At 37.7% G+C, this 16,490-nt stretch overlaps 1 protein-coding gene across 2 annotated transcripts; it reads left to right on the top strand.

The window, feature by feature from the left end:
• Window positions 1-1,510: 1,510 nt before the first annotated feature.
• Window positions 1,511-11,237, top strand: LOC110459143. Of its 2 annotated transcripts, none has more exons than XM_021511252.1 (7): window positions 1,511-1,752; window positions 2,315-2,402; window positions 3,008-3,240; window positions 4,015-4,142; window positions 7,371-7,552; window positions 9,566-9,664; window positions 10,186-11,237. In XM_021511252.1, the coding sequence occupies exons 1-7, from the start codon at window positions 1,620-1,622 to the stop codon at window positions 11,015-11,017; spliced, it is 1,695 nt and encodes a 564-aa protein (XP_021366927.1). In that variant the 5' UTR covers window positions 1,511-1,619; the 3' UTR covers window positions 11,018-11,237. The 2 variants fall into 2 exon arrangements, with proteins under 2 accessions (XP_021366927.1, XP_021366936.1); XM_021511261.1 differs by having other exon boundaries at window positions 1,706-1,785.
• Window positions 11,238-16,490: the final 5,253 nt, after the last annotated feature.

The following is a 16,490-nucleotide window of genomic DNA, read 5'->3' as shown; positions in this document are numbered from 1 at the left end:
CGAAAATGAGTTCATACTGTCCTATACATCTACACTACAGTACAGAACACGCAATAACAGCTACTCAGGTTATGTCATGTTTCACTGTAGACGAGCAGAGTTTATAGACAATAGTATAACGTAATTGTGTAATCCTTGGGGTCCGGGCTTACTCCTTTTGAAATACAAAATGTATAGAAAGTATGAAGGATGAAAAATTGGGAGAAATTGATCTGTAAAATCTTAAGGGTATAACCATAAGCCGAGATACAACAAAATGTAATCTATAGAAAAAGCTCGATATTCTTCTTTGTAGCTCTCCGAACGTATCCGACGAGAAAAACTAAAATATTTTGATATAAACTAAACCTTCATTAGAAACAGTAAACTATTATAAGGTCAAGTGGATCCCCGAATTTTGAAAAAACGTTAGATTCGCCACTCCCTGCTTTATTATACCTGCAATATTTCACAAAGAAATCTTCGAAATCATATTGAATTTGATGATGGTCGCCACAAGCCGGACACAACGTTGTGGTTGTATTTAATTGTGTACCACGGTGCACTTTTATGTGGTACACAACGATGTGATTGTATCTAATTGTGTACCACGGTGCACTTTTATATGGTACACAATGATGTGAAAAATCAAATAATTTTGTCCGGCTCCTGTCGCCTATCGTAGATTTTTTTTTCTTTTCAAAACGCCATTATATATAATGTTTCATGCATCGTTCACTTGTTCTTGCGGTTTTATGCTCGTTGAAAGAGATATCACACCCCCTAGAAAAAAGATACACACACTCTCCCAAATTGTTGGCATGGAATAACTGCGGTTTCATGGAAAATAATTTAACCCCACCCAAATTTTAATAACCATATCATTTTGTAGGAATTTGGGAATTTCAAAATGTTGACTTTTTACGTATAAAAACCCCGTCTCCCTTACTGTTTTGTTTATATACATTATTGTTTTTGTTACCATTTTTATGAATATATATAAAATTAAAGATTTTTTTTGTGTGTATGTTTTGTTTAAAAAAAACATTTGATAAAAAGTTTATGATATGACCATTTTGATATCACACCCCCAATCAGCCCTCGAGTCCTAATATCAGCCCTCGGGCCTTCGGATCTCTGGCTGATATCAGGTCTCTCGGGCTGATATGGGGTGTGATATCAAAATTACATACCTGTTATCTCTAAATATTATACAAAGCCGTAGGTCCTTTGTTTAAATAAACGTAAAGCATGCTAACATTATATAGGGACTGCAATACATGTAACAACAGGCTACGAAAGCACATGTTAAACGGACGTTGACTTCAGAAGCGCCATAAACATGCTGAGTAAATAATAAACAAAAATTTAACAGTGTCGGTGTGTGACAAGAGGTTATATAATAAATTATATGAGTGGAAAATATTATTCAGAAGCATCATGATTTAGAACAGTACAATGTCATCATCAATAAGAGGTTTCACCTCAGAACAGTTCGATGACGTCATAGTTATATTATGACGTCATCTTACTTGGCGACGGGAAGGCATTATCAACAATGGAGGATCGATCACTGGGGAGTTATCTGGAGGAATATTGACGATGATTAAGTAGTAAAGATACTGACTGGCCGAGAAATCATGAACAGGAGTACACGGGACAGCCTGTTGCAGGTGATGAAAAAACCCGAAGATAAACGGAAGGATTCGGAACTGAGCGCAGTGCTGCCGGTTCTAACATGGAAAGTTCGCTGTTTACGAGGACTTGACAAGGGTGATGTTGTGTTCTGGGGTTTTTAAGTAAAAAGTAAAGATATAAATGCGCAATCAAATTAAACCAATTTTTGTTTGTTAAATGTACGTCACAAAATATATCAAAATCATTACAATTGAGCGAAAACAAAATTAGTAAGGAGGGTTGGGTTGGTGCTCGGGACCCCTCCTTTAAGGAAAAAAATATGAGCATGATTTTAATAAAAAAAAAACAATCAGTTAAAATAACTCGATGTTTGATTCTGAAGCTCTCTAAACCTGTTCTGGCGAAAAATCCGGATATATTTTTCAATATTGATAAAACCTCCATAAGAAGTAGAAAACGTTTATACAGTCACTTGGATCCAAAAAGTTTGAAACTCTCAGGATCCGCCCTCCCTTTAGCTAAATATACCAACTTAAAATGGCATGGGGTCTCGTTGGTTGTTGCTGAATGGATTAGAACTATATCAATTGTTTGCCTAAGGTTTGATGGGTACCTGGTTCGAATCTGTAATGACCCGTTGAATTTCCTAACATGTTACATAGAAGTAGAATGTGGGTTTGATGTTTCTGGTTCACAGGTAAAGTCATGGAGATCTTACGAGTTTGCTATTACCGGAAGTGCCATCGGGATTATGTCATCAGGAAGCAGGGAAAGCCCTGGCAGAGGTAAGTCATAGTGACGACCAACCATCAACGAAACCAACATGACACTGATCAATGAACCTCGTGCTGTCTCCCACCCATTTGCATTTTTCTATATTTCACGAAATGTACATGCAAATCACTTTTTAAAAAAAACCTACTAATTGACCAAGTTACTAACGTCGGAAAGTTATTTGCATATTCAACCAAGTCTGAAATGAAATTATTTGAATCGGTTCGAAAAGATTATTGTGGACGACATTTTAATCGTTGCCGTGAAACAAATAAATAATTAACCTCTCCACCCGAGTCGGTATACACGATTTTTTTTTTATTCAAGCGTACACCAAACCCGGTGCGCATTTCCCCCCAAAAGACACTACATGTACATTGTACCGCGGACGTTCTGGCTATCTCCATCGGGTCATTTTTTTGTAAAGTCAATTACTTCAGACTAATATTCAACCCTTCGATGTTAATGGGAAAAAAACTGTAAAAACAGAACAATGACAAATATTCATTAATCATATAGTAACTACCATTTATTTATAATATAAATTACACATATCTTGTCTAGTTCAATTATGTGTTAAACGTTAAGATCGCATATAAATATTCATTTATTCCAGACTTTATATCGTCATGCGCGGGAGCCTAACAATATATTTCAATGACGAGGGAGTGGGTGGTACACCGGAACCGGAAGTCGATGTCAAAGAAGAGGAGTCCTGCCCGAGCATTCCGACCTTTCCTCCAATATTTGGGTTCGCTTCAAAGACGAAGAAAACAGTTCGCTTCAAAGACGAATCGAAGGATTACGTTTTAGATCGAAGGAAGCTAGGGAGAAGTGTAGCAACATTAGGTACTGATTATAGTAATATCAAAGTCACGTGAACATTCTTACCGTCAACCCGGGACCTCTGGTTCACTAGTCTGGCTTTCTACCGAATGAGCTAAAGATAATTCCTCCCTAACCGAGTCGGTAGGAAACGGCCACCAGCATGGCATGCTCCCTCTCCATAAGAGATTCTAGTGGTAACCGCGATGTTTGTGTGAGCAATACTGAGTCTTTTGTCAATACTTTCTACATGGGCGACGATGCAATGCATGTCCCTCTGCTGAAATACTTACGAGATATTCTCTGTAGTTCGGTAGACTAATTTGATTTAGCTGTCTGTAGCCCGTTGGTCTTAGCGAATGCACTTCGAACTATGGTCTCAGTTACAAGTGTGGCAGGTTTTAATTGTACATAACATTAAGGTCGCCTTCTAGATTCAAGCTAGAGGGAATTTCCCTTTAGCTCAGTGGTAGATCGTCCGACTAGAAACCTGGAGATCGACCGTTCGATTCCCGGTGGAAGCACGCGCTATTCTCTTTGCTTTTACACAGGTTTTAGAGGTCCCATCTTCGTCAGAGTTATTACTTAAAAGTCCTTGCCGAGTGGTTAATACATTTGACCGTCTACGATCACTAGCTCCATCGCTGGGTCGTGGGGCAGTCGCCAGGTAGCATCATCCTATACATTAGCAGCTAATGCGTGGGTTGAGCTAGCCTGTGACATAAGTGGTAAATTTAGCTACATATGTTATTTCAATGAATGTTCTATCGTTCAGTGAGTTCGTCTTGGTTTTCACAGAGGGCCTGCAGTCCTTCGGCCAGTTGTCGTTCCTGTCAGGTGATTTCGCAGCAGAGGGCACTGTTGTAGCGGATGAGAAAACGGAACTGATGGTCATACCTGGCAAAAAGGTTCTTGAAAGAGTACAGGTAAATTCCGGACATCTGATACGCAATTGGGAAATGATACAAAAGTGCAACGTATTAATATAGATCTGACACTATTACGATGGACGAGCAACTGAAGCCACCAGCACTGTTCGTTAATTACTAAAAAAAGGAGAAAAATGGTCAAAAAGGAGGAAATTCCTACACCTTAAACATGTCTATCATAAGTCAATTAACGTTAAAGCTTACAATATATAATGACCAAATATGGTTTTGGATAGTTCTCATTTATAACTAATTCATGCTTGGAACATTCGCGTGCTGTCTAAGTGACACTTAAACGGAGGATACCGAACACATACATGTATCACCTTTCGATACGTAAAAATAACGTGGTGGTCGCTTCTACTTTGTCAGTATGAAAAGCAATCAAATTGGCTAAATACACGACCTTTAATTTATCAATATTTCCGTTATTCACTAGTGTTGACTTTAGCTATTCAATGTACAGACATTTATATAAATATGTAATATTCATTGTAGAAACCTGACGACGGCACTACCGTGAACTAAAACTTATTTCCATCTCATTTAAGGATTGAATCCTGAGAAAAATTCAAAATGAAAAGCGTGAACTTAGTTGGGCTGGAAACAAATACAAAATGAACAGCTCGCAGTTCATTTTCAATTTGTCTCAAGGCCGACTTCATGTCTCAACCCCACAAAATCGACCAGAGTAAGAAATTGCCTCAAGAACAACTTACTCCATTACCCCATGACCAAAGCAAGATCCATCCTTATATCTTAATTAACCAGTGTTTTTCAATAGTTGGAAGTTTTGAAATTCTATATAGTTTGTCGCTTATACTGGTGTTTGCGGAAGTCTACGTATTGACGTAATGTACACAATATAGTCCATCATTGGACGACTGTCATACAGCGATGTAGTGTAAGCTGATATTGCAATACAGCAATATTATAATATAATAAAATACCGAAACAGCTTCAAAATGTCATCTAATTGTATCTATTAATTCTAACAAAATCTAAAATCATGTATTCATACGCATTGGCAATGTTAAACTGGTCAATTTCATAAGCTTATTATACATAAAGAAACAGCAAGATATTATAGTTTCATTGAGTCCAACCTGAGCAGAAATTGAAAGTTATGAGGATAACGCCGTGTCTTGAACTTGGATTGTTTTTAGTATCGATTTAGTAGTATGCCTATTTTAACAAAACACGAGGTAATGTATATTAGATGGTAAATATAAGTCTTTGGAACCGAATAGGTGACAGCCCCACCTTTAATTCTATCGACTTTGAGTTTGAAATTTGAATCTAATTATGGTGCTTCGGACATACCGGCACGATTGCCAGTGATTCATCATATTATTTTAACGAAATATTGCGTCATACCTTTACCTGATTTTAGATTTGGTCGGAATTTCATTTCGCTATGTCGTAACTGCAACATTCTATTTCAGAATCCACAAGTAACAAACTTGTACGATGTGCTTTGTCGTAATCATAACATAAACATTATACAATTTCAATGTGACAATGACACGGACAGGCTTCCATACAAAATCATTCTACTATCCAGATTCTTTCTATCAAAAGCTTAGAGCTAATAAAGTAAGAAGACCCTTTACATACGACAACAAATTGCATATAGATTATCTGAATACGCCTTTTATCTAAATTTGATATGGACTTCGACTTCAAAATAATTAGTTTGAGAAGAAAAAATCATTTTATGCATTATATCGAATTAATAATGAACAACTATGTGAAATCAATAATGCCTATACTCAAAAACTTGCCTCATTTTGTTTTTACTTTTAGTTAATAATATGTGTGATGTATTGCATTTAATATGATTCGATATGATATTCGTGGACGCAGGCATCACTGCCTCTATGTTCACATTAATATAATGGGTAATGCATTGTGATTAAAATGTAACTTAGTCTATTCATACATGTAAGATGATTATGATCGTATATCATCTCAATATCTGTCAAAATAATTTCCAAGGATTTTCTCAAAATCAAATAAGTACAAGATTAATTAACATACCTGTCTTGTATTACATACCTGTGATATATTACATACCTGTGATGTATAAAATACCTGTGATGTATAACAACCCTGTGATATATAACATACCTGTGATGTAAAACATACCTGTGATGTACTACATACCTGTGATATATAACATACCTGTGATATATTACATACCTGTGATGTATAACATACCTGTGATATATTACATACCTGTGATGTATAATATATCTTTGATATATTACATACCTGTGATATATTACATAACGGTGATATATTACATACCTGTGTAGTATAACATACATGTGATATATTACATACATGTGATGTACTACATACCTGTGATGATTACATACCTGTAATGTAGTACATACCTGTGATATATTACATAACTGTGATGTATAACATGCCTGCGTTGTATAACATACCTGTCATGTATTACATACCTGTGATATATTACATACCTGTGATTTATAACATACCAGTGATATATTACATACCTGTGATATATTACATACCTGTGATATATTACATACCTGTTATTTATAACATACCAGTGATATATTACATACCAGTGATATATAACATATCTGTGATATACTACATACCAGTGATATATAACTTACCTGTGATATATAACATACCAGTGATATATTACATACCAGTGATATATAACATATCTGTGATATACTACATACCAGTGATATATAACATGCCTGTGATATATTACATACCTGAGATGTATTACATACCTATGATGAATAACATACCAGTGATATATTACATACCTGTAATGTATTACATACCTGAGATGTATTACATACCTATGATAAATAACATACCAGTGATATATAACATATCTGTGATATACTACATACCAGTGATATATAACTTACCTGTGATATATAACATACCAGTGATATATTACATACCAGTGATATATTACATACCAGTGATATATAACATACCTGTGAGGTATTACATACCAGTGATATATAACATGCCTGTGATATATTACATACCTGAGATGTATTCCATACCTATGATAAATAACATACCAGTGATATATTACATACCTGTAATGTATTACATACCTGAGATGTATTACATACCTATGATAAATAACATACCAGTGATATATTACATACCTGTAATGTATTACATACATGTGGTCTGTTATAAACATTCTATCTGTTACAGGTTTACGAGAAAAGAGAATTGGATCAAAAGAAACTTTTTGTGAGAACTCACTCATTTTTCTCCAAATCGTCTGAAGCACATCAAGAGCTAATCATCGCTGCCCTGACCAGGAGTTACTGCCCTTTAGGGTGTACCATTGTAAGACAGGGATCTCCCGTTGTTGGTCTGCATTTTCTCATACGGTAAAGATTTTCAGCGTTAGTTTTTACAACGTTACTAATTTTAGAGCCTACGTCGTTAACCGTTTAATATCGGTCAAGGCAGAAAAAACGCACTTCATAAAATTTTAATGAAAACCCTGATGAAATATGATGTCTTTTAAATAACAATAAACAGGTAACATGGGAACATCACTGTTTGACTTGTGTTGAACAAGGGCGATGTTTTTGTTCCCAGATAATGTTGATCAAATTAAATCAATATGTTTGTCTTTAAAAGAAATTGATTTAACATGATTTACACTTTGAAAAATACGTATGCCATCAATGTCAGGTTGTTACGAAGTTGACATATGTGAGTAAATTTCAAAATTAATTTAAATTCTCTACCTTTTTAGTAATTGATTTACATGTATAATTGATAACAATTTTAATTTGATATTTGTATTGTTAAGTAAGCTAGATACATTAATTGGTGTATGTCATAGTATATACACGTTCTTAAGACATACAAAGGTACATAAATTACAAAATCATCTGTAAATGTACAACTTTTAATTTTGAACTAATATTTAGTTTGGATAATTTCAATTTACAGTCATCATCGTTTTTTCTACTTTGCAGAAATTTGTAGATATCATCGTTTTTGATTAAGACGAATTTTAAATTTTTCAATTTGTGTCTAATCCTTTTTGTATTTTGCAAATAAAATATGTTTAAATCAAACAGACCAACAGACACCCATTGCATTGCCTGTAATATATCTGGTGCGTTCTTACATATCGCGAGTGCTAATTTTCCGAATTTCGCTTCACACGACTTATTTTCAGATGTATGTAATCTCAAAATGTTTATATGAACAACCCCAAACATCTACTCAACAGGCAAATAGTGTAACCCTTTTCCTATAGATGTCACTTTTATGACTGACACTTGTTTGGTTTACATAATCTGCTATCGCCATTACGCTCACAGCCTCAGGTTTTCATTGTGCCTTCCTTATCATTGTAGGGGTCGTGCCCGTCACAGCCTCCGATACTCATTGTGACTCCCTTATCATTGTAGGGGTCGTGCTCGTCACAGCCTCTGGTACTCATTGTGACTCCCTTATCATTGGAGGGTTCGTGCCTGTCACAGCCTCCGGTACTCAGTGTGACTCCCTTATCATTGTAGAGGTCGTGTCCGTCAGAGCCTCCGGTACTCATTGTGACTCCCTTCTCATTGTATGGTTCGTGCCCGTCACAGCCTCCGGTACTCATTGTGCCTCCCTTATCATTGTAGATGTCGTGCCCGTCACAGCCTCCGGTACTAATTGTGACTCCCTTATCATTGTAGGGCTCGTGCCTGTCTCAGCCTCCGGTACTCATTGTGACGCCCTTATCATTGTAGGGTTCGGGCCCGTCACAGCCTCCGGTACTCATTGCGACTCCCTTATCATTGTAGGGTTCGTGCACGTCACAGCCTCCGGTACTCATTGTGACTTCCTTATCATTGTAGGGGTCGTGCTCGTCACAGCCTCCGGTACTCATTGTGACCCCCTTATCATTGTAGGGGTCGTGCCCGTCAAAGCCTCCGGTACTCATTGTGACTCCCTTATCATTGGAGGGTTCGTGCCTGTCACAGCCTCCGGTACTCATTGTGACTCCCTTCTCATTGTATGGTTCGTGCCCGTCACAGCCTCCGGTACTCATTGGGACTCCCTTATCATTGTAGGGGTCGTGCCAGTCACAGCCTCCGGTACTCATTGTGACCCCCTTATCATTGTAGGGTTCGTACCCGTCACAGCCTCCGGTACTCATTGTGTCTCCCTTATCATTGTAGGGTTCGTGCCTGTCTCAGCCTCCGGTCCTCATTGTGACTCCCTTATCATTGTAGGGTTCGTGCACGTCACAGCCTCCGGTACTCATTGTGACTCCCGTATCATTGTAGGGTTCGTGCCTGTCACAGCCTCCGGTACTCATTGTGACTCCCTTATCATTGTAGAGGTCGTGTCCGTCACAGCCTCCGGTACTCATTGTGACTCCCTTATCATTGTAGGGGCCGTGCCCGTTTGTCGACGACATCTTCAAAACACCGAAAGCAATATCCAGATATCTTCATTAACTACGATGAATTTCGAAATTCGCCTGATCCCAGGTAAGTTCGATTCAAACCTCATTAGGGTTATTCATGTTAGCAATATAGAGGCACTTGGTGTTGGCACCCTCATTTAAAAAGCTATATGTGTAGTAAGACATTTCCCACAAAACCCTTTCGTTAACATCAAATATAGAAAAAGGCAACAAGACCTCAAAACATTACTGCATACCGGGAAACGTTCGCCCAGTCAAATATTCGCCCTTTGCCGATAAAATCAATATTCGCCTATGATAATTCCGCCCTTTTTATGTACTTACTGTAAATTGTATGGCGTGTACTAATTTTCGCTCTCAGGGTAAATCGCCCTCAATGGGGAGGGCGAAAAAGGCAAACGTTATACTACGGCGAAAATGTCCCGGTATACAGTAAATTATCGATGAGTTTCATCTTTAAATATCATTTCAATAACGAAAAGTGTTTGAATTGATTTCTCTTGAAATATACGTTTGTGAAATAAGGAAATGTGATTCAAAATCCAAGTTCAGCATAGTAATAGAATGAGTGTTCTTGTTCCACAGAGATGATTTGATTGTACGCCTGCCTTCTATAAACATGCGGGAACGAAACACGATGGCTCCCCACGCCTACGTGCGACGTACTGCCGGGTACGCCGCGGCGGAGAAATTAGTCTTCGACCGAAACATCGAGCTGTGCTTTGTTGAAGAAGGTGAGATTTGTGGTGATACCGAGGTATTGTTGGGATTAGATACACATATTTTCACCGTAACAGCATCGACGCCGTGCGAATTGTACACGTTAAGCCTGAAATGTTACGAAAATCATATCCTCAAGAAAAATTCACAAACCATCAACCTCATAAAAATGGTGGTAGAAACTAAGCTCCTGGGTCGGAAATCCACCATCCCCGGAAACAAGATCGAACTTCTGCCGTTATTGTTGTATCGCCTGCGATTCATTCGTCAAATTCACATGGACATGGCGGGAGAAACGAACGAAACCGGAACTGAAATAAATATTCAGCGCCACGGATCTTATGAGAGTCCACATGATAAGGATGCAAGGCAAAAAACTGTCAAAAATATGCATTCGCTTGAAAACAGGGGAAGTGAAGGAATGATCGTCGACTGGTATAAAAGAAACAAAGCTCCTCTTCTGAGACCAGTAACAGAGGGTGCTGTATACTACAAAGAAATGATGCAAAAGCGCTCCAAAATGAGGGAGGAAATGAGAAAAAAATACCCCAACGATTCAGCTGTATGTCAGGTTATCCGCAAGCGCGTGAAGGATGCCATACTGGCCAGTATCAAGGATGGATTCAGAGCAGATAACATGGTTAGAAAGGTTCGGCTTCAACTATCAAACGGGAGGGCATGGACAAAGTGGAAGTGAGGAATAGCGGCTATCCAAGGACCCAACGATGATAAAATCGAAATGAAAATAATGAAACATGTTTAAAAGAAGAAACTTAACAATGAGTGGATTGGGGGAAAAATCAAAATTATTATAACCATTTGAAAATTTTCAAATATAACAAATTAAAAGAATCTTGTAGCATCTCGTATTATGAATTGTTTGTCGTGTATATAAAAATAATGGGAATAATTTAATATATATATGTTAATAAATTGCATTACTTTTCCTCTAATGGCGTTATTCCTTATCTATACTACCTGTATCACAAACTGCAGCATAGAGGTTCTAAAATACAAGATTCATTAATAAAATGATGTAAATAATGAGCTGCAAATTGATCTTCCAAATACCGAAACAAACCTTCTAATCCATTAAAATTAGGTGTAATTCCCCCTCCTCTCCTAGCTCCGAGCTTCCCAACCTTTTTGCTTTTGAACAAGAGGGCGAATTAAAAATCGAAGTGAAAAGACAAAGAGGCGAAAACATGAAAAAGCGGGCGAAAGGTACTAGAGTGTGAATTGAGGGTGGGGCGAATAGGCGGCGAAATGAACACGAGGCCGCGTATAAACTTATAGATCGAATGGCATACGGGGCGGTTTGACCTAGATAGTGAATTTAACATGATTAGGAATAGACCTTGGGTCGAATTGATCTCGAGGGAGAATTAAACAGGGTCGAAATGACGTGTATTATTGAACACTGGGAAAATAGACTTAGTGCGAATTGAAGAAAGGGTCAAAACGTTTACATAAATGTATGAAACATTTGTAGAAAGTCATTGACATCACACTTCTATATGATTCCAAAAACCTATTTCAATGGTAAGTGCGTTTGTTAGTGGACGCTTCCAGTCTGTGGTTCAATTCGCAGTATATAGCTGTTGTTATATAACTTCAGAAAGGCTACAAGGAAACTATCTCCAGGTCCTCGTATGACACGAGACATACAATGTTCCGTCTATGTCTTATATAAAGCTGTTTCCTGTAAGACAATCGCCATATTGTATCAGCGCACAAACGAACCTTCACGCAATTTTCACTGTGGTCGATTATAAATATATGTTGCTCGATTGCAAAGGAACGAGCACTTGACAAAACAGTCGGGAACTTCCGCTGCTGGTTACGGCATACAGAAATTTACATTGTAAATGAAATCATGTTTCCTGCTTGACAATTGAAATAGGAGAGACCGGATTTCGTCGGGGAAAAGCCTGATTAGATATCGTGTTTAACGTGGAGGATGGTTAAGTCCGCTTATCTGCCAGTACATTATCTCCATATATTGCTTCAAGTGAAGAATTGTCTCTAAACGGATGTTATAATACTGACAAGGAAGTCAAATTCAACAGGAGTCTTGTCTCGATAAACAAACAGGCTGTTTAGGATAGACAAGGCGCTGAATGTGTTCTTTGACAAGCCAATATAACTTTATTCAAAGACAAACACGATTCCACACTTAGTTAGTTCTGCGCACAGACCTGGTACGAAACTAAATTGGACGCGATTTTGTTTTCAATTACCCATGATCTTACCCGGAACAAGCGCTTTGTATCGGCCGGAAACTAGTTTAGCGAAAATGTAAAATAAATGAATTTCTGGTTGAGCATTTTCAATTAAGTTTTTAAGCAAGAGACTATGTAGAAGGTCGAAATAGACTTTACCAGATTGGGAACAGTTCCCTATCGACGCCGGAAAAATCGAAATGGTGGCAATGGTTCTTCTTCCTTTTGAGTTTGTGCAAAAGAACTTGAGGTTGGAGACCGTGGTAGAGACTCGAGGAACATGAGCAGATCCAGGGAGAAGAGTCAGTGCTAGGATACAAAATATATATTTACAGGTTCTGTGTGCTTTAACCCCGTGTCCTCTTTCACAAAATCATTGATCTGCGCCTGAAGTACTAAAGTCATTTAGAGAGATTTGGCTGACAACCGAAAGAGATGAAAAAAAATTCTTTTCCTGTTAGGAATGCAGGAAATGTTGTTAAGGTTATCTGGACACACGACGAGGAAGGCACACACACACACACACACACACACACACACTCTCACACACACACACACGAAATGGAGACGTTTGTTATGATTCATATACATGAAAGAACTTATAATCGGTTGTCAACAGGAATTTTCCCGGCCATTTTTTTTTTTTAACTTTTCGGCTGAATGATGAACCGGTTTTTACACTCACAGGTTAATTAGTTAGCCGGTTTCACACATAATAGTTTGAATGGCTAATAGTTTCACACACATTAAATAGGATGTCAAGCAAACATGCTTTGTGACGTCACATTCCATAATATTGGGACGTCATAGTTCATGGCAATTCAAATTGCGATCAGAAACAGAAATAATGGATTACCACGGGAAACAAATGGTTTTCTAGATAGGCCTATACTATCTGGCCGTTGTGTGAGAAATAGTCCCCAAACTTGTGACGGTTGATTATCATGTTTATAGACACTCGGTAAGCCTCGTGTCTTCATACAATTTGAAAATAGGCTGATTCGAGTTAGATAAACATGATAACCAACTATCAATCGTTGAGAACTTCTATGTACATACTACAACAAAAATCACGTGGACTTTGTATTTCCCGGAAATGTATAATTACACATTTGCGATTATTCATGAGGTACACTCTGATCTAGATAACGGTAAAAAGAAATTTGAATGATTTTCTGTGATAGTGACAAAGTATTCGACCATGTTTGATATAGGGTCTTCTTTGTACACTAGTTTTGGAGTTCTAGGTTCACGACTAAATTAGTTTGAAAACTATCTTGTTCTTTTTTAAAGATTGTAATTGTAAACAGATATGTGTAATTAATGGTAAACGGTAGCATTGGCCAGACATTAAAGCTGGGTTTCCCCTAGGTTCCATATCGGGCCCTCTTATAAACCTTAATAGTAAATGGGAAAGTTACTACCCCTCTTCATCCTCCCCTTAACGTGAGTAATACAGTCATTAGTGAATTTACGTCGCATACACATCTAGTATTATTTCGGTCTGGTAACTTAAATTTACCTTAAATCGAATGTGTCTTCAAACTATGTATTTCACTCAATGATAAAAACTTTCTTTACTTTACAACAATTATGAAATTACACTGTTGGTCCGAATGTTAGCGCGCAGGGGTCTTAGTTTGGGAGGAAACCGGAGTACCCGGAGAAAACCTATGTGTTCGGGCAGGTGTCCCCATACATTTTCACATCCTACCCGAGAATCGGACCCCGGCCGCCTTGGTGAAAGGCTAGTGCACTATCACTGACCACCCCACTGTTATACGACCCATTTTTTTAGTATGGTAAGTGTTTGCGACTGTCTTACTAAATCCCAATCCAACTTATTAGCAGAACTCCAACTGGAAGTAGCTGGCATACTAACTGGTGGTACTAGACTCACTAGTAGAGTTAAACTTTATCTTTGAGAGCTGGCTTCCCCTGGAGCAAAAGCGTAAACATTACAAGATAATCCAATATCATAAAATGATTCATGGTCTCGTTCCGAGATACCTAAAGAATATTCTTCCTCGACGTAACAACATCATTCAAGATCACAACATCCATGTTAGTATGATATAAGTTTAGCTCAATCTTTTGTCGAACACATCCATACACAAAATGTTTTCTGCCTTCTGTAATCGATCTTTGTAACTCCTTCCTAGACTGCAGAAAAGTTGACCCCTCTAAAGCACGATTAAAAAGTTACCTGTTTGAACCATCCCACAAGGTCCCACCTCCTACTGTATAGGTTGTAGGCTGGGTGTGATCCACTATGCTAGACTCAGAATGGAGTGCTGTTCTCTGACATTTTACTTGAATCCTTTGTATATGTTCATGTTTGGAAAACAACGAGACAAATCAATATTGTTTATGACACTACCGTGTTTTTCACAACTCCGAGTACGCGTCTTCACTGAGATAAACCGTCCAATTCTAACTGAATTACATAATGAACTGTTGTGTGGTGATGATGAATTGACAGATGGTGAAAATGTAACAATATTCTCATGAACTAAAGATTTCAATAACAGCTTAAGTAGATTTTCTCTATTTCAATCTACACATGTCTTTCTGTGGATTATCCGTGGTCGTATCTTTTTACCATAATTTAACACAGGGAATAACGAAGTAACTTTCTTTCCCCTCTCTTTCTCTCCTACCCTCCTCTACTTTCTTTTTTCTCTCTTATACTCAACGCATTGCTGCATTATTATTATTTTTTTTTAAATATTACGGCATAAATCATGTGGTCTTCAACTGGAGATATTACTGTACGTTGTAAAATTCGTTTGCAAAAGCTGTTTCAACAATTATGCATTGCATGATATTATACTGTAAACGGAAAAAGAGATGAAACAAAGTGTATGTTAAAGAACGATACATGAAATGATAACCATTTTCGAGGGAATAAAATAAATTATGCATAGATACAAAAGTTAGAGAAAACGTTGAAGAAACACGACAGTTACCTTTCCAAATATGTTATATTCCGCTACACACTGGCGGTTCTGATGGCCTTTTTGTCCTATAAGTCGTATGAAAAGCAAAACAAAATTAGAAAAATGTGGTCGACATGTCCACCATAGAAGTTGATTTTGGTCAAAAAGAACCACAGAAAGTATAAAGAGACGCCGGAAAAAATGAAGCTCATATTGAAAAGGTATAAAGTTAAATTTTATAAAGCATAGAATCTTGTGAAATGATTGGGATATATAGCCAAAGTAATTTGTGTCCTGCATTCTCGAGAAGGAGGTCAAATATCATAAATACGGTAAAAATCTTGTTCGTCAAATGCATCCTGACAAACGTCGTTCGCGAGGTAAATGTATGGATTCACAGACTCGGTGAAAATCGGACAAGGCCTGTCGCACGTGACACGTTTCGATTCGGTCATCTTAGACGATCTGATGATAGCAGCCGACTATGTTAACGAAGATAATCTAACATAGAAATACATCAACATATGTCACCGAAGCATCATTGTTCACGCTCATAACATCGTCCTAAGATTCCTTGCTTACATGACTGTTGTAGCAAACATTTCCCGGGGGAGGGGAGCTACATTAATTACACGATATCTATATTGGGGCAGCAGTAGAACCTCACGGTTACCTAGGTAGTCAGGAAGAAGTTAGATTAAGTAAGATAATCAAGAAAGAAACATCTTTTTGATTTAGTTTCGATGAAGAAAGCCAACAGAAGTTAACGACTATCATTCTAACCAGGAAGTGTTAACGAGTTGATAGAGCGCTCAATTGCCATAGAAAAATCTGAGAGTTATGCAATACAGAACAAAAACAAATGTGAACAAAATCTGACGGAGAATATATAAACGTACCGCTCTTTAATAATCAGCACATACATAGTCCTATTGCTTTATCGAAAGACTGACGTCAATGAGGCTGACTACCAGGAACTTCTAACTAACACCACTGGAATGAGGATATA

This window comes from Mizuhopecten yessoensis, unplaced genomic scaffold, assembly GCF_002113885.1.
Source record: "Mizuhopecten yessoensis strain PY_sf001 unplaced genomic scaffold, ASM211388v2 scaffold1313, whole genome shotgun sequence".
NCBI classification, from domain to species: Eukaryota; Metazoa; Mollusca; class Bivalvia; order Pectinida; family Pectinidae; genus Mizuhopecten; species Mizuhopecten yessoensis.
This window is presented reverse-complemented; position numbering and strand designations above follow the sequence as displayed.

What these genes read in the sequence shown, in the direction of transcription:
- LOC110459143 (XM_021511252.1), top strand. Translation starts at nt 1,620, where the DNA reads ATGAACAGGAGTACACGGGACAGCCTGTTGCAGGTGATGAAAAAACCC. An exon ending in TTTACGAGGACTTGACAAGG is followed by an intron (nt 1,753 to 2,314) that starts GTGATGTTGTGT and finishes TCTGGTTCACAG; the next exon opens with GTAAAGTCATGGAGATCTTA. An exon ending in AGGTTCTTGAAAGAGTACAG is followed by an intron (nt 4,143 to 7,370) that starts GTAAATTCCGGA and finishes TATCTGTTACAG; the next exon opens with GTTTACGAGAAAAGAGAATT.